The sequence below is a fragment of the Onychostoma macrolepis genome, chromosome 07, assembly GCF_012432095.1.
Source record: "Onychostoma macrolepis isolate SWU-2019 chromosome 07, ASM1243209v1, whole genome shotgun sequence".
Lineage (NCBI taxonomy): Eukaryota > Metazoa > Chordata > Actinopteri > Cypriniformes > Cyprinidae > Onychostoma > Onychostoma macrolepis.
The window spans coordinates 9,531,945-9,551,205 of NC_081161.1; the positions used below are offsets into that span (position 1 = coordinate 9,531,945).

At 37.0% G+C, this 19,261-nt stretch overlaps 2 protein-coding genes across 12 annotated transcripts in view; one reads left to right on the forward strand and one right to left on the reverse strand.

Annotated features, from left to right (window-relative positions):
- Positions 1 to 210: 210 nt before the first annotated feature.
- Positions 211 to 4,424, reverse strand: senp8 (SUMO peptidase family member, NEDD8 specific). Of its 2 annotated transcripts, none has more exons than XM_058780370.1 (2): positions 4,289 to 4,424; positions 211 to 3,464 (listed from the first exon to the last, which is right to left on the reverse strand). In XM_058780370.1, the coding sequence occupies exon 2, from the start codon at positions 3,430 to 3,432 to the stop codon at positions 2,794 to 2,796; it is 639 nt and encodes a 212-aa protein (XP_058636353.1). In that variant the 5' UTR covers positions 3,433 to 3,464; positions 4,289 to 4,424; the 3' UTR covers positions 211 to 2,793. The 2 variants fall into 2 exon arrangements, with proteins under 2 accessions (XP_058636353.1, XP_058636354.1); XM_058780371.1 differs by having other exon boundaries at positions 211 to 3,478; positions 4,289 to 4,379.
- A 178-nt stretch (positions 4,425 to 4,602) lies between these two features.
- The window catches only part of myo9aa (myosin IXAa), a 126,129-nt gene continuing 111,470 nt past the window's right edge, over positions 4,603 to 19,261 (forward strand). For 9 of the 10 annotated variants that reach the window (XM_058781028.1, XM_058781030.1, XM_058781034.1 and 6 more), the window contains exon 1: positions 4,603 to 4,915. The gene's annotated coding sequence lies outside the window, so the exon portion shown is untranslated. The remainder of the gene's footprint in view (positions 4,916 to 19,261) is intronic. The other variant, XM_058781038.1, reaches the window with a different exon arrangement.

Sequence of the window (19,261 nt, forward strand, 5' to 3'; positions counted from 1 at the left end):
TAACACTGTAGAAGCATTTTTTAAACACTTTCATATGTGGTAACTGGTAATATCATATATTTTATATATCACAGGTATTATCTATCAACAAAGGTATTTTTCTCAAAAAAATCTGACAATAAGCAGAAAATTCCCATTTAACAACTTACCACACTACTGTCTTATGTGAGTTTAATGAACTTTATTCTTTCCTTTAGCAATAATGTTGACAATGTTCAAAAGCTTTTCTGTAATGCTGAATTTAATGGATTTATGTGAAACTGGTTTATGTTAATATTTACTTGAGTAAACAGAATGACAACTTAACTTTGTCTCCACTTAGCCCCATTTTTTATTTTCCTTATTATTTTTCTTAATGTCACATTAAAACAATTTAATAAATGATTTAGTCATTAAAAATGTAGAACATTCAGTAACATTAGATAATTCTAATTTATTATTTAAATACTTTTCCAAGTTGCTATATGTATCCTAACACAGTCTGGTCTTGCTTTAGATCAGCACAATCATCTTTTATGCAAATATATATTTCAATAATAAAAAAAAAAAGAGACCAATGAAACAACACAACTACATTATTAATAAAACATATGACAGAGAAAATAAGATATGAAAATTTAGGAAATTGTGATGAAATGCCTCCCTAGAACACACAACCGAGTCATGATGGTTTAATTGAGGTCAGTTCTGCTTGTATATTAAAGTGAACTGCACTGCAATAGACACGTGTGTTCCCTGCATGCAGTTTTTTTTTTTTTATTGGGATGATATATAATGTGCTCATTCTTATCGGTTTCATTCAGTTGTAAGAAAACTGGTATATACAGCTGAAGAATATACTGTCCCACAATCATGCATTTGCTGGTGTGAGGTTACGAAGCATCTTTTCAGCTCAGCAAGAGGATGCACTTATTTAAATAAAAACTACTTTACTGTATTTTTGTTCAGCCCGTGTGTTGTAACAGCACATACTACATTTTCCTCAGACAGTAATAACACAGATCACATTCGTTGTCATCTGTACTTTTCTCAAAATAAGCCCTGAGCAAAAGTTCCTGTAAACAAGCATCACATTCATTTACACACGTCATGCTACTAATCTAAACTAATCAGCAACAATACATTCTGAATCTACTGTACCAATCTGTGCTGCTAACTGATTTGTTGCACTGATCACAAGTTCCTTCTCTGTTTTGAAGAAACGAAAGATCACAGATGTATTCTTAAAAGGAACAGCAGATCCAAAAATGAAACAATCAATCGTCATTTACTCACCGTTGACTTTATTTCCTTAAATGGAAGATGTTTTGCAGAATGTTGACACAGCTCATTTTCATACAATGCAAGTGAATGAGGACTGAGGCTGCCAAGTTCAAAATATGATCAACAAATTTATGCAGGCATTATAGATGTAGTTTATACGACTTGTGCAATATATTTCAAGTCTTTTTAAGTCATAAGATAGATCTGTGTGAGGAAAAGAAGAATTCAGTGAAAATCTTCCCTTCCATTCATAACCATTGGTTATGATGAACACCATAATAATCAGTCAAGATTGGCAACAATGACATCAAATCTGTCATGATGTGTTCTCTCATGCCATATGTAAATATATAGTGTATATAGCGAATATAAATATATAGTGAATATAGTGCACGATTCACTACTTTTTTGATAATTCAAAGGAATGGTTTACTCAAAAACTGAAAATTTGCTCACCCTCAAGCCATCCAAAATGTAGATGAATTTGTTTCTTCATTGGAACGGATTTGGAGTAATTTACATCACTTGCTCACCAATGGATCCTCTGCAGTAAATGGGTGCCGTTAGAATGAGAGTCCAAACAGCTGATAAAAACATCACAATAATCCAGAAGTAATTCGCACAACTTCAATCCATCAATTAAGGTCTTGTGAAACAAAAAGCTCTGAGTTTGTAAGAAGTAAATCCACCATGATGCTTTTAACTTAACCGTTGCTTCCAGCTAAAATACAAGTCCTCTATCCATAATGCAGCTTTCGCCAATGTCTCATCTGAAACAGTCCAACAACAGTTCTAAACAAATACATCAGTGGATTTTGATGTGAGAGGACAACAGGGCATGGACTTTCTCACTGGAGGAAGTTTTATCATTGATAATGGACTGGTATTTTGGCCAGAAGGTTTGAAGTTTAAAAGCCTTAATGATGTATTTGCTTCTCACAAATATGGAGCTTTTTACGTCACAAGACATTATTTGATGGACTGGAGTCATGTTGGATACTTGTGGATTATTGTGATTATTTAATCAGCTGTTTGGACTTTCAATCTGATGGCACCCATTCACTGCAGAGGATCCATTGGTGATCAAGTGATGTAATGTTAATTTTTTTCAAATCAGTTCCGATGAAGACACAAATTCATCTGATGGCCTAAGGGTGAATACATTTTCAGCAAATTTTTTATCTTTGGTTGAACTATCCCTTTAATGGTGCTATTTTGTAATTATTGGAGCTTGACAGAGCAGTCCAAATTCACTTTTATTGTATGGAAAAAAGCGATGTGAAGATTCTGCATCTCACTTCTCATTTTGGGTTTGGAACGAGGCGAGTAAAGTGATGATGGAATTTTTATTTTTGGGTGAACTATTCATTTAAGAGTTTGGCAAACAATTTTTTCAGAAGTGCATGCTGTTTTCAAATGCAGTTTATTTTGTGCATCCTTTGTGCAGGATTGAGTATGATAAATAAGTGTGTTCACTTTGACCATTGGCTAATACAGTTCATGCGGTGCATGATGTAAAAGGTCAGCTAGTCATTCCTTGGCGAGTCTCTGTATTAGCGAATACCATTCTGTCCGTTTCCGTGTAATGTAGGTGGGTGTTATGATCTGAGCGGGCAGGTGGGGACAGCCCTCGACTCTAGCACTCTCACATAGAGCCTCAGCATTACAGATCACATACATTCCGCAGTCATAGCTGTTCTGCTGCGAGGGGCTTTGCTCCTCCACAAAGGGCACTTTCGCTCCAGTGCCTAGAAAAGCCTCCAACTTAGCTGCAATACGCCGGGCATGCAATGAGTTGCTTCCACTCTGGGAGTCGTAGTGGGAGAACTGGTTGGTGTCTCGCCGATAGAGAAGCAGGCTCCAATGGGAGCCACCGGCTGTTTGATTAGAGTTGTCATTGACAGCCAAAAAAACCCACCGACGAGATGCAAGACTCAGCGGCTCCAGGAAAATGGAGAGTTCCTCTTGACATGAGGCGTACTTTATAAACTGAGCGACTTCAGGGCTGATGAAGCAGACCTTCTCGCCCAAACTTTTGAAGCGTTCTGTCGCAAAGTACTCAAAGGCAAAACCTATGACCTGATCGTTGAGCCAGTGGGGTCCATTTAAAAGTGCCACATCTGAGCGCCGCAGGAGACTGTCCTGGTAGCTCAGAACCACTGGATCCATCCTCAAGGCAACCCGAATGACAGCAGCAGTTACTGTGGGAATGAGACTTAAGAGATTTTATTGATTTCCACACATAGTACCAAGTTAATACCATGCTTTACATCAAGTAAACTTTGTAATGGTCCCTCACAAAACACTTCAGCTTATCCAAAATTCAGAAGCTCAGCTATTAACTAGAACATATAACTCCAGTTTTAGCTGCTTTGCATTGGCTTCCTATAATTAAAATTAAAAGAAAGCTAAAAATCTTTTTACCATAGTTTTTAATTAGTTTTCTATGTGTTATGTTGTTGATACATTTATGCATTACGTTGTCGTTTAATCTTACGTGTGATGTATTTGATGTTATTTTTATTTGCTTAATTTGTTTTGTGTGTGCATGTGACATTTGATGTTTATGCTTCCATGTAAAGCACTTTAAGCTGCATTTTATAAATGAAAGGTGTTACATTATTATTATGAAACTATCTTATCTATCTATCATCTTTAACTGTACCATTCTACACAATGCTTTTGTAGAGATAATTTATCACCTACACTTTCTGTTCTTCTTACAATTTTGTATGGCTATTAAATGATTTATATTAGTACAACTTAACGTTACTCTGATCTGCAGTTCTTGTATTAGTTTTAAGATATAAGACTATTTATAATGTTATTTTGTACGTGCTTCAGCATTACTTAAAGTTGTCTTATTTGCAAAAACTGTCTAATTGCACAAATCAGCACTGCACTGCGCACTGATGCAGGCCAAACAAACAGCGATTTAAAAACAAATATATTCCGCTTCTCAGCTTCCTTCATAATTTTAATAATATTGATCAGTCATCTAATTTGCCAACATATCGTTTCTTACCTTGCTAAAGAAAGAGTCCCCAAAGCAAACTCTCATAACGTCCACCTTCCTCTACCACAAGCGCAACTAGGGCAGGTGCCGTAAAACACTCACTGTTGTTATAGAAAATGTCGCGCTTCTACACGATTGCGACAGTGTTGAGGGGCAAAGCGCTTTTTCGCCTCACGTACACGCCTCTTTTCAGTACCCAAAGGTGATTGGCTGACATTCGTGACGCAACTAAATACGTATAGCATCTCTGAAAGGCAGCCACCGCCCATCGCCGCAGCTGGCTCCGCCCATCGCCGCAGCTGACCCCGCCCAATTTCTCCTGATTCCAAGACCAGCGCGTCTAAACGCTGATGAGAAGCAGCACTGATTAAGCAGAAAAAACAGAAAGGAGTTTCAGCGAGCGACTCCCACGAGAAAAGAAACGCCGCACTGTTGGTAAATTTCAATGGGAAAAAGGCTGTAGTCATTTTTTAGTCAAAATGGCACAGCGGCACGTATGTTTGGACACGGGAAAGTTGCAAAGGACAATTTGAGAGAGACAGTTCTGGGATATTAGTGGACTCGAGCTGCGCTGGATTTGATCTGTCCTTAAAGGAGAAGCGCAGCACACTGGATTTTTACATTGAACTCAGAGAGGTGAGGTTTAGTGTGTTAAAATGATTTTCACTTGTGCTTTCGGCGAATTACACAAACAAACTTATCGTTCCCAGTTACCATGTTGACTCGAAGTTTCCTTGCAGACACCAGAGTTTTATCTGCTGCTTTGTCTATGGGTTCTCGGGACGTTTGCGCGTGGCATACGTTCAACGCTATATTGTGATATTTTTTTTGCTTCAGTGTCAGCAGACATCAGGGTTACCAGTGAAGGGTGTAACTAGTACAATTGTGTTAGAATAACTCTGAGCTGACATTTCAGAGCGGCTGAGTAAACCCTTTTAAAGTGTGACAGATGCCCTGGGTGGAGATGATGATGATGATGATGAGGATGATGATGATGGTGCATGTATTATTGAACACTCACTTCAGCCTCAGTACTGCAGTAATCATGGGCCAAATCTGCACAGTCATCCGGACCCAGTCATAATGTTTCATTTTCCTCTCATTCACTGGTCTTTTGTTGGAGATATTGTGGTCCTAAAAGTATGTGGGCACTCAAGTTAGAGTTAAAGGTGTATGAATGTCATTGCATTTAGGTGGCATCTACTAACAAATGATGCTACAGCTTTTTAAAAAAAAGTTTTTTTCAGAACTAACGTCACTTTTCTGAGCTATTTTTAATGTCTTTTAGCCATCTGATGTCAGTGATTTAAGTGGATATAGTTCCTCACAAGTTCACTCAGGTTTCCTAGCAGAGAAACCACAGGTGTAGCTCATCACATTAGCTATGAACGTCTTCCAGTAACAATACTTTCTTATTAGTTTTAAGCAATGTTAGTGCTTCTTATTTGAATTTTAAACCTAACAAACTTTTGTTTTGAGTCGAAATACTTTTGGGGATCATTTTACATTATTATGTTTGATAAATGTCACTTTTGTGTTGTCAAAGTGATTTGGAGTTGCTGAGGAAAGTTTGCTCTTATTGGTGGCAGTGTTGTTTTCCCAGCAGAACAGCACAGGTGATGTGAGGAATGTGAAGGGTCTGTCTCAGCTGTTAGGGCGGCCTGAGAGATTGTGCCAAGACATGACTTTACTCCGACAACTGTCTGGCCCTGTATATGACATCCGAGAAATTAGTTAAAAACCTCCCCGTGTGGTCAGAGAGCTGCATGCTTTTGAGTCGGATTGAGTCACGACTAAAAGTTACTACTGTTCTAAAAGCATGTGCTTACAAAAATGTACTGTGCCAGTACTATAGTGCAGTGGTAATATCACAGTCCTGAATTATTGTATTCATGTGTTTACATGACACTTATTTTAAGCATATCATGTTGCTATAATGTATTTGAAAAAATTATGTAAAAACAATAACAACAGTACTATTATACACTTTTTATTAAAATCTGTGAGGTTTTTGAGAGATTTTTTTATTTTAGAGAGCCTTTCAGTTTGAAACAAAATCACTTCACAGGTTTAAAATTCCTTGTTATTAAATATTAACGCAGAGCAGAAATAGAAGTTGCATCACATAGCCTGGGGGGAGCAGGCAAGGCCGGATGAGAATTTTAGTGACTACTTGAAATGGCCCTGTGAAATCCTTTTTATTTTTATTTTTTTTACCAAATGCTGTAGATTCTATTTAAATTGTTAAATTAAATTCTATTAATCAAAAAGAATGTTTAACTGAAATCATGAAACTTATACAGTTTAACAGCCATCTATTAAAAGTTTAACATTGCATTTTAGGGCCCTATTTATTAAAATTACATTTCCCCTAAATTCTATTTTACTTTCTCATTTTTTCCCCGTATTAATTTTTCTGGATTCCATTTTAATGATTTAATAAAAAATTTTAATCAAAAAGCATTTCTATTTAATTGAAATAACACTTGAACAATTTGATAATTTGTTACAATTTCTAAAATAATAGGGCCCTTTTTTTTTTTTTTTTTTTTTAAGAAATTGTCGTGGATGTATAATTTAATAATACAATTTTAAATCTTTAAAAATGTAATCAAATGAAAATTTTTCTATTTATTTTTTTTTCTGTAAAGTAGAGCACAACAGAGGTTGTGTAATAATCCTTAAAATTAAAGTTTTAATAAATGTTTTATCGTTACATATTTCAAAAGTAGTATGTAGTCATCACAGTTTCTTTAATTTAAACCAAACTTTTATTTTGGCAGGTTGTAATAGTGAAGACCTTTAAGTTTCCATGTAGGCTATATTTGATATGATGGTAGTTTTTAATCAAGTGAAATGCTCGTGAAAGTGAACTCTCAGAGCAGCTCTAGAGTTGAAGCTCATGCTTTCTTGTTCTCATATATAGTGAAACAGCAGGCACTGAAAACACCACAACCGTCATGCGTGCTTGAGCATGTGTCGTAGATGAAACTGCACCACTCATTCACACAGAGACATGCAGACTTCATTTTTAAATAGTTGACATACCGTGTTATGCTGTAAATTCCATTTTTATGACTTGATTCTATCAGCATTGTTCATATCGTGGGACTCGTATCATAGGGCCATACTGTACTTTATGACTTCTGGAGAAGTCTAGCTGATTAGCATTAGAGGCTCTGTATGATTAACCTAGCTTGTAGGAGGAATCTGAAGCATTTTTTTGTACCACAACAATAAGAGGAAACTTCCATAGGAAGTAGTAAAACTTCTGCCATCAAGTTGCCTGGATTGTACTGTGAAGGAGATGCAGTAATCCATACTTCAGAAATATGTTTTATGCTCTGACTAAACCTCTCAGCATAGTATAACTGTTACATCATCTAAACAAACCAAACATGAGTTACACTGTCTGTTTTTTTTATTGTATTTATCTTATAAATATTTATCTTTTGAATATGTCAGCTGTTCTTCAGACAGTAAGTTATTTAGCTGAATTGCAGATTGCGGACAGCTGTAAGCAGACAGACAGCTGAAAAGGAGTATAGGTCATATTCCTAGACTGTAAATAACTGGAAACAATAGTAATTATTCCTTTTACCATTTGTCTGAAACCCTTCTATATTTCAAAAACAGACTGATGTGTGTTGACAGTTCATTGTTTGGTTACCATTCAGGTCAATTTTCATATAAAGATGCTCACGCCATTGCTATGCTATTTTGCTTACTTTGTGCATTTTGACTTCAGAAATATGTGTATTGGGTTTCCATAGAACCAAATTGACCGCAATATGTGCCAGTCCTAAATTATCATCAAGCAATAAATCATCTTGGATTTATGTATCTTACAGGCTGTAATTTTTCTTGGAGCTTGTTTTCGAGATGATCTGAAATTCAAAGCCTGGTGTTATGTTTGTCCAATCCAAACAAATATTTGGAGTGGATTTGGATGTTATTCAGGTCCGTGTGTTGTCTAATTCCAGAACTTCCCTTTAAAATGACTTTTAAGCCTCTGTAAACTCCCAGCAGAATGATTCACTGTGAATATTATTAAATAAACTTTAATTAGTTATGATGGTTTTCCCTGATAGAATATGACATTTCAATGGTTAGTTCACCCGAAATTGGAAATTCTGTCATTAGTTACTCACCATCTTGTCATTCCAATAATATAAGACTTTCGTTCATCAAATTACACAAATTAAAATAAAATATATATATTTTTTTTGTGATCAACATTTTATTAAACTTAACACAAAATTGTACACGTTTCTTTGTTACATAGCAAATATATACATGTCTGTGTGTATATACATATTCAAACTATATACAATTGCCAAAGCCTTGAAACTAGAAAATAAAACCGATACATATAGCAAAAGAAAATACAATATCATTTATAACGTTGTTGAGACCCATTTTCATCGTGTAATAATCCTAAGGGAAAACGGGTGGTTTCAAAAATACAGCAATAACTTTATCCCAAACATCCAAAGTTGAACTTCGTGCTTTATGAATGATAGCCAATGATCTTTCTATAAGAACAATATCTCTAAAGTAACTGCACCATTTTTTTATTGACGGGGGTCCAGGAGAAAACCAAGAATGAATTTATAGGGTTTTTTTGCAGCTGTTTAACCAGCAAAAATAATTTTCTTAGAAGCCAAATTAGTACAAATGTTAAATGATGAGTCATCATTAAATAAGAATAAAATAAGCAGTTTAGGGATTGGTTACTCCAAAATGTCCTCAAGAAATACTGCTACTTGAGACCAAAGATTAGAGACATCTGGGCAATCCCAGAAAATATGCAAATACGTGCCAACCGTATTCAAGTTACATTTTGTACAATTCAGGGTATCTGTAAGCTTCATTTTAAAACGTCTGTATGGGGAAAGATAAAACTTCTGAATGAACTTAAAACGAATCAACTGGTGTGCAGGATTCTTTGATGAAAAGAACACATTGTTCCATACCTTCCCCCAGTCCAATTCCACGTCCCTCTCCTTAAGGTCATGATTCCATGACTCGATCACTCCCAGAGCTTTATCACGTTTTGAAATTAACTGTGCATATATTCTAGATACCAGTTCAGTGCATGAAGATCCTGAATAAATCCACAAGCTCAATGGGTGAGCACAAAGAGGAGATTCCCTGGGAACTCTGTGAGTTTTGATTGCTAATCTTAGTTGTAGGTATAGAAACCAAGAGAATCCAGGAAGAGGTCCTGAAATAATTTTAAGCCATTTTCTCCATACAAATCCTGCAGAATGTAAACTCCCCTTGAGGCCCATCTTTCATTGTAATATGGGCCAGAGTTCTGCAAAAGATTGTAGTTATGCCATATGGGGGAGCGATCACAAAGTTTAGTATTGCAACCCATTTGATTTTGAACAGTTGACCAAACCTGCAAGGAGTTACCTATAATTGGCCCAAACCTCTTATGTGCAGTTTTAGGTTTAAGTCCAGCAAATAACAAATCTTCAGTTCTTGTTCTATCTGGCACCAGGGAAGAACAGAGTCTTTATCACACCAATTTGTGAATGCCTTTACCTGGAAGGACCAATAATACAATTTAAAGTCAGGTAGTGCCAGACCACCAAATGAAAATATTTTTTTGATATTTCTGTCCTTTAGTTCACTTAATGCTTCAAAAAGTTCATAAAAACATTGTAAAAGTAATCCATATGAATCAGCAGTTTAATCCATGTCTTCTGAAGAGACACAAAATTAATTTATATGATAAACAGAATAACAGATTTAATTTAGGCTTTTATTCACATAACAAATGATCAACACAGATGCATAAAGCACATTTAATATGGATTTCTTTTACAATCTCTTTCTGGGCTGCATTTCCCAAAAGCATCGTAAGCCAAAAGTAGATCCATTGCCACCAATGGTCTCTATCATCTTTTGAGGAGCTTTTGAGAAACGCAGTCCTGCACTTTTTGTGTTTAAGTTTTGGCTGACTGGACTTTCATGTTTCATTAAAAATATCTTAATTTATGTTTTAAAGAAGGACAAAAGTCTTATTAGTTTGAAATAACACCAGGATGAACGGATAATGACATTTTTATTTGAACTTAGCCTTTGTTAACTCAATTTATTGTGAATAGTTACTTCCTGATTGTTTAAAACTCTAGATGTATCAGTCTTTAGGAAGCCCTAACAGACCTGTTCAGATGGGTTTCCTTGCATTTACGTAAGTCAGGGTCTTGCCATAAACATCTAGACAGATAGATCAGTGGGGAAAAGAATGCATGTTTTTAAAAATGAGAATTTTAACATCTTAAAACACCACTTATGAATGCACAAGATGCAATGTAATGGGCAGAGACATCTGTCTAGATGTAATTGGCTGTAGTGGCAGTGGTGTTGAGGGGATGAATTAAAGCCCAGCAAACTGTTGGTATGCTAATTAAAGCATTACTGATAAAAAAAAAATCACTGCTTAAATAACTAGATGAAGTAGTAATTGACTGGTTGTAGTATGGTAATAGACCCATTTCTAATGTCTTCTCCTCATTTGGGGATTTTGTGTTTTGTGCCGTTGCTGAAGAGTTTAAATGGTTTTTCACAGCCATCTTGAGTTGGATCCTCAATTAGACAAGAGAACAACTAAATCCATTACTGTCATTAGCTTTTCATCTGTCTGTGATGAGTGTCTACATGATGCCTCTGTATCCCTAAGGACAGATCCTTAAGGCGAGCTGTCACAGTTTCTTCCTCCTGCTGCAATAGGAAGGATCGAACGATGTCCAGAAGACAGTAATGTAACAGTGATATGAACGATAATGTAAACCATGATCGTTCATGGTTATGCATGACGAGACTTTTTTTTTTTTTTTTTTTCTTTGGCAAGAACCACCATTTAAACACCAGAGCCTGCTATTTGTTTTCAGTTCATTATCAGTTTTTCAAGAATTTGCACGTAGAATCATTTTTACAAACTTCTTATTCTTCTATTACATGAATCTGGCCTCTAGGCCTTAGATATGACTTGGGACTGTGGGGTTTTCTTCCCTCGTTTTATTGCCTTTGAGGTGAAAATCACAATTCTAGTCATGTAGAAAGTAAAAAACAATATTTCCTCAACAAACTGTGGGATTTAAGGCAGACATGCATTTAATGTTTGTAAGCACATCAGGGTTTGTTCAAATCCCTAACCTTAAGTATGAGCAATAGCAATAGTGATGCTTTAAAATAGTTTGGATGTAGTACTTAGCTAGCTTAAGTAGGTAAGTAGGTACCTGTCTGCTCTTGATAAATGTGCAGCAGCAGAACAGGTGTTGACAAGCCACTTTTTGTAGTGTAGGGGCCCTAGTAAAGGGGGCACTGTAAAACTGGGTCGTTTCACTAAAAGTACATGATCGTAAGAGAAAAATAGAGCTGCTCTGACCTTCTTATCATAGTGAGAAGACACTGCACCTGATCTATTTGAGTAAAGTGGTCAACACCAGTCCTGCTCTGTACAATATCTCTCCTTCAGTGTTTGACGGTAAGGCTTCTTGGAGGCTGCTGGAAAAATGTCAGAAACTGCTGGTTGTTTGAAGGGTAGGAAAGATTTATTAGTGGCTTATCTTGTCTCAAATCTTGGATGCTGTCTTAACCCGAGCGCTCTGCAAAACCAGTTTGTATAGCAAGCCAGGAAACTGCATATGAAGGGAAAGGCTTTAAGTCATTTAATAGAATGGGGAGGTAAAGTTGGTGCAAACTTCCTTTACATGTTGTTATTTGCTCGTATGGATCAGACCTTTATTTTCTTTCTTCTGTAAAACACAAAAGCAGATATTAGAACACAGTGTCAAAAATACAAAGCAGCTTGCTCTCTTTCACGCAACAAAAGTGCATGGTGATTTATACTGTCAAGCTTCAAAAAGGACAAAAAAGTAAGATTTAAAGCTCCATAAAACTGTGTCCTAACCATGTGTGATACAAGAAGATTCCAGCTGCAGTTTTTCTGTCTACACTTAGCGCTTTTCCTTGTGGAACTTGAGAGATTTATCATATAATGTTTTTTAAACTTCCACAATGAATTTCATCTTGTCCGTGTTTAATGTCTAATACACACATTCATAAACAGAAATGAACTTGTGTGCTATAGGAAAGGACAAAGACAGAGCATAAATGAAGCAGCCATTTCAGTTTGAACTTTAAAATCACTATGAAATCAAAATTGACTCTTTTTCATTGTAATGTTGCAGTGATTTTTAACATGCACATCATATCATTTTTTAAAAGCTGACATCATCATAATCCGTTATCAAAAACATTAACGTCCCCTTCTCGCAGTTGGCGTCTTTCTTAAAAGTGTGGACTTTTCCATTACCTGCGAAGTAGGTACATACTTTTACTGTGTAGTAGAAGTATGAGAATTTGCAGAGTCCAAGACTTGAAACATGTCAAACCAGTGGTGTAACTGAATCTCATTCAGTCTTTCTGTTACTTTTAGGCCTTTGTTTGGATTCTCTTTCTTTTTTTTTTTTTTTTTTTTCATTTGTACAGTTTGTCAGAGCAGTGATGGAAACAGGAAATTATAGGTCTTATGATGACTGACATGAAGTCGGAGCAACCGTATTTTCCTTCAGTGTAGTTTAACTATTATGTTACAGCTTAAATTTCACATTTACATAACTCTTGGACAGTGATTTTGTGTTATGGAGGAGGTCCTAATGTTTAAAAAGTGATTGTTGCAAAATCGTTCATTGCTGTTTATGCGTCAGTAAACCAAGCCAGTGACTAAATTGTCTGTTGACTTCTCATTGTTCCTCTTAGTAGCATGGAAACCATCTGTTATTATTGAAATTATTAAATTATATAAAGAAAGTGAGCATAGAACACTCCTTTATAGTTGCTAGAGCTGTCAATCACTTCAGTTCAGTGCATATTCTTCACATACAGTTCTGTGATCGGCTACAATGCTCAGCACTGAAACCTTTTATGCAGTGTGAGTATATCTAAATATTAAATTATTTAATGTTAGTTAATCTCAGCACCTGTAATAATTTTCAAATCAGGAGAAGACATGTTCCTTTAAATGAAGAGTTTAAATCAGAGTCCTGAAATCAGGGTAAAAATGGCCTTTTATTTCTAAATTACAACAGTTTTTGGTGTAAAACTCCTTATAAATGCATCCCATGAAATATTATAAAAAAATGCAATTTGTGACCTCTTTAAAAAACATAAACAATTATAATGGACTGAATTAGGATAGAATTCATGGAATTAACACTCCGAATGTGTGTGATTGTGTATTTGTTCCTTCAAGGGTTAATAATATCAGTGAAACCAGCTATCTGATGTGTGTTTGTTCATCTGGCAGACAATGTGCCTGGTGAGACGCCTTCTGCTGGGCTCCTTGTGTCCTCCTCCTGTCTGCTGCTGCCCTCAGGCCACGCTCTGCTCAGTCTAGCAGTTTGTCCTGAAGTAGACATTTCTAAAGGGGAAATGGTGTGTGCATAATCCTTGTTACTGATATATCCAGCCTTAAAACATCTCCTTCTCTCCCTGTAATGCCCATACAACTCACACATGCCTTAACCGGCTATGATAAGAAAAAAGTGACAAATTGACAGTGAACTTTCATTGTGGGCGGGGCTGTCCAGCATTATACGATTTTTACAGACCGTGATCTCTTTCTCTATTGATTGCTAGAGTTACAATGCAACATTAAATGTCTGTACCTGTTTTGTTTCCTGTCAGAAACTAGCTAGCATAACTTAGGTGAAGGTGGGAGCTAATTATAACTTCAGGGAGGGCGGTGTATGCTGCATCTGTTTTTAGTGGGTACAAGAAATAGTGCAGTGTGTTAAAGGTGCGGTATGCTCATTAAAGTCAATATGAGCACAATAATGTCATGGTTTGGTTTTGGATCTGAGTCACTCTTCCTGTACCGCCCATGTTGGGGTCTTTGTCCCAGGAGCGGGCGCCATAGGGAGGACAGGAAAAAGACCATTGCCATGGAGACATTGACGGAGTGGCGGCTTACATGCCAGGCCTCCACCTTTCTGTACTCGCTCACTGACTGAGTCTCTCTTGTTCATTATTTTTAATAGTAGCTTTTGAATGTACATTTAAATTGATTGGAAGCTTCATTTTAGTGTGCTGAAGTGCTGAGTTGTATAGGATGGATTATATCAAGATATGCGGAGATCTATGAATTTTTAAATATGTTTGAGTCAGCATTGCATTAAAATTGCACCATGACTGCAGAACATTCAGCCTGGGCTCTCCTGCAGAAATATTGCGTTCTTCTGATATGCAATAACAATAGCCAGAGAAACCAGGACACATGCTTGTAGATGTCAACAACACCTGTCAGCATTTAGCATTACACATGCATGTTTGTATATTAACATGGGATGCTGGGTAAATGAAACACAACTGCAGCTTCCATTTGGAAAGGCTTTAGATGCTGTGAGAAGGGTCTGCCTCAAACCCAAGGTCTTTTTTAATTACAGTAAAGACATGACGTGAGCTTGAATCCGAGCCAAGGTTTGAATGGTTGTCAGGCCCGGCTGAGCACGTGCCGAGGTCAGCAGCCAGAAACACTGGAGTGCCGCTCACCTCGGATCATATGTCTGTATGCAGGACTGCCATTGGCTAATGGCTCCAACTCCAGTGTGATGTCTATCTGACAGGGGTCAAATATAGCTGGATGCAGCTTTATTGTTGGGTACTATGTATCCATAGGTCCCTGAGGACACTCTATAGAGTGTCTGTGGAGATGTAGCCTATAAAACGTGAAATTTAAGTGCAGTTTTATGACATGACATTCACTAATTTCTACTTCATAATTAATGATCTTTAAAGCATTATATAATGTAGTGTTGTTTATCATAGAGTGTTACTGAGAAAATCAGGCTGGTTGTGGATGAGAGTCCCTGCTTAGAAAACCCTCACAATACAGGAATGCAAGAAATTGTTGTTAAGCTGTATTTTATTTAATGCGTATGCCCGGATGCAGTTAAAGTCTCAGTCTGTTTGATTAGGGTTGGAGCCAAATTTTGCAGGAAAGTGGACCACGAGGACCAGAGTTGAGAACCCCTGGTCTAAGTATTTAATGGGAAACACTGCAGCATCAATGTATGGGAATAACACACGTGATAGACTAAGTAATTCACTTTGTCCTTTTTGAAGTATGTGAATGCTGTACTAGTATTTCAGTTTGATTTTGACTGTACTGGTATGTTAATGTGATCTTGATTTGATAAATGTAGACATGTTCCTGTGATATTTAAATTAGGTTTTTGTGTACATTTTTGGCATGGCAATTTTCTTTCCGAGTCAATTAAAAGTGAAGTGAAAGTGATAAAGCATTGCAATGTATTAAGAATGTGAATCGATGTGTAGTCTGTAGAATTGATTAGAAACACTGTGTATGAAAGTTAAAGTGTAAATCGACTTCCTTTAGTGAACTCATGATGTTCATTTCTCCCATACGAGGTCAGACCATGATTTATAGCTCTGTGATATGACTCATTCACTCCTTGGTTAGGGTTTCCAGAAATTATCATTGCAAAGACTTCTCAGACCACCCTCTATGTTCCTGATTCATCTCCTTCTTGTGTAGCTTTAGTGAATTCGGCTGCACTAGTGTCAGGCCATCATGGTCACTGACTATCCATTACCACTATCACTGGCCTATCTAAATGCACTGTACTTACTGTTAACTCACAATCCTCATTTCTGATTCAGAGCCTGATCGATAGTAATGACGCATTACCCTGCATCTCATTGTGCACCCTGGGGGGATTTTTACTGCCATGATGAATAGACAGATCAAAGTTTCAGTATTGATACAGTATATTGCTGGTAATTATTATTTTATTGGACAATGGATGAAAAATGATACTACAGTAGTCACATACACATATTACGTTGCATAGTCTCCTAATCAGTAGTGATCATTTTCTTCATTTTCTAACCAACTATGACCATGACAAAGTGTGCCACAACATGACATTTTGACGATCTCTTGGTTTCTTTTTCTGTTGCTTTGATTGAAATCTCAGTGGTTCAAAAATGTTAAATATCGAAATAATATAACTGTAGCTTTGCAGCATTTTTGCTCCTGGTTTAGGACACGATGTTTGAACCAAATGTCCAATGTTGGGGAGTGTTACATTAAAAGTAACATTATTGTGTTACTCCTAAGAAAATTAGGTTTTATAGAAGCTTTTATTATATTTTTTTTCTCACAAAGAATGTCTCTTCCATAATGATACCACTATGCAATAAAAAAAAAAAAAATCTAAAAAGATAAAAATGTACTTTTGTAATGTGATAAACTTTTACTTTACTCGCTACTAAAACGGTAACCCTATTTTGTAACACACATTACCCCCAAAACTGGTCACGACAGTCTTAGCGACTCCAACCAATTGTTTTCTTTTCCTAATAAAGTAATTTTTTAAAAAACATTGTTGATAGCATTGTGTCCAAATGTTGACACAAACTGAAGGACATGCTGTTTCTCTGCAGTTTTTGGCTTATATACTTGCATGTTTCCTGCTCCAGCTCACTCTTTGAATCCCTTCAGGCTGATACAAGCTTGAACTGAGTTTTGTGGGGTCAGCCAGTCTGATTTGTTGAAGTGCTTGTGTCTCTTTTGCTTGCAGTTCTAACATAAATATTCCAGTGTTGGCTCCCTAACTGTGACGAAACTGCTTAAACGGGTTTCATTTTGGCTTGATTTACCCCACACAATGTTGTCAAGTGACAGAATCAACCTGCTCGTTATATAACGCATGGAAATTCCCCGTCGTCTTGTCTGAGTTTTGATCCTGGAGTGGAGGAGAGAACAGCAGGGGCAGGTATATCCTCCCAGATGCTTTTCACAGTGGTTTGTAACGGTCTGAGAAGGCCTGTGATGCATTTGCTTTGCAAATCCAGAGGCTCAGTCTGTGCTGGGATGAGTTATGTCATCCCTCCTGTCTGTCTGTGGAATGGGAGACTGTGACTCTCCAGCAGGCTGCTGAATGACTAGAGACAGACTTTAGAATCCTCCCAACACTCTTTACCATCTTCTACTTTTCCTCCCTTTCTGTTAGTCCTGGAAAGTGTCCAAATTCTCATTCTGCCTGTCCTAAATAGAATTAGTCTGTCTTAGTATTGTTGTAGGTTTATATTAATAATGAGAGGTACACTTTTCGACCACAGTCCCATTGTTTCCTATAAAGAAAAGGAGTTTTGTGAATGTTCATTTAAAGGGCTCATCGGATGCAAAATTCACTTTTCAAGTTGTTTGAACTTAAATGTGTGTTGGAATTGAGTGTACACATACATCCTATAATGATAAAAATCCACCCCATGGTTTTTTTGAATCCCTATTCTAAAATCCCCTTTCTCAAATCAGGCTGTTCTGAGATTCCTGTCAGAATGACGTAGTTCTGCGCAGAACGCTCCCATGATAGTTGATTGACAAGGCCGTCTTACCTTAGACCCGCCCCGAGTGAGCTGTCTGCCACTGTGTCGACTCTGGTGCAGGGGAAGACAAGACCAAGCGCAATGACCAATCAGAAGTGTTTAGTTCGCAAGCGGTGCATCTACTCATTACTATTTGTTCATTGTCAGATCATTGACTGAACTCTATGTGTTTGCTAATCCTTTCATTATAACCAACGAAATGTGAAAACAGTGTAAATATAAAGCTCTATTCGCATGGGATTAGTATTATCTGGAGACCTCGTGTGATTTAGAAATCACCCCCCCACCCTACATCTGAATTTCATGTGGCGCAGCACGGGATAAGCTAAGCCTGTGATTTTACTCAAATTTACCGACTTATCTCCCGGATATGATGACACGGCTTTGCGTAACATTATATATCAGAAACAGAAAAATGTTACTTACCACATGCTGCTATACATGTCATTCATCTTCATCTAATCATTATTTTTTTCACTCTTCTGATGGTTTTCAGCTTTCTCTTTCTGCAAATTGAACTTGTATGGTGTATAGCGATATGACCCAGCACCCAAAATACTATCAAAACACTCCTACGAAGCCTCGAAAAAATGATATGACCCCGCCAAATCACAGAGATGCCGATTCACACTGGACTAATATTATCACAGGATCTCTCTGTTTGGCGAAATATGGTAGGTAATTTGCGGGGGAACTTTTACTTTACAAATTTCAGACATGGCCGATTCGCACAGGACTATCACAGACAACCTCCGCAATTTTTACAAAGGTCTAGAGGTCACCTAGTAATACTACTCCCATGCGAATAGGACTTTAGATTCATTGTTCAGTGTAAAAGGCTTCATTGATTATACCAGGAATTTTTGTGAGAGTTGCACTGAACTTAAGCTATTGACAGCTTCAGAGATTATAAAGGGAGTTTTTATTTTTTATTTATTTTTTATTTTTTTGTTCGTTGTCTGTAAACATTCCTGGTTAAAAGTTTATAATGTAAATATAACCACAGTGTATAAATAGACCTATTATATAATACTTCATACACTGCCATTTGTTTGGGGTTTTGCAAGATTTTTTTTAATGATTTTGAAATAATACTCAGTATGTACTTTCTCATTAAGTATGTTGTGAATGGTGAAGTAGTTCTTTCTCTTTGAAGAGATTTCAGGAAATGACAGTCCTCTGATCAGCAGCCTTATCCTCATGTGTCCAGCGAGAGAGAGGGAGAGTAAAGGACAGGGAGGGACGAGCAGGCAGGAAACAGAAGAGCACGGCATGCAGATGTACTGCTGTGATGCAGCAGTGAGGGGAAACGGGAGGGAATCTCTCTTTTTAAACAGCCTGTGTGTTGCTGGCTCTCTATGAAGAGTGGCTCTTATAGATAAGGTCTCTAGAGTGAAATGTCACAAGCCAACACAGGAAATTGTGTCAGAGTGGGAGAGAGTGAGAGGAGGGATTGTCTGACTGTGCTTTGAACACTCAGTTTACTGTCATCCTCTCCAACAGCTTTGACACCCATCCACATGGAGTAGCTTTACAGTCCCAGCCGCAACA

Coding starts and splice junctions, on each gene's coding strand:
- senp8 (XM_058780370.1), bottom strand. CDS start 3,432: ATGGATCCAGTGGTTCTGAGCTACCAGGACAGTCTCCTGCGGCGCTCA.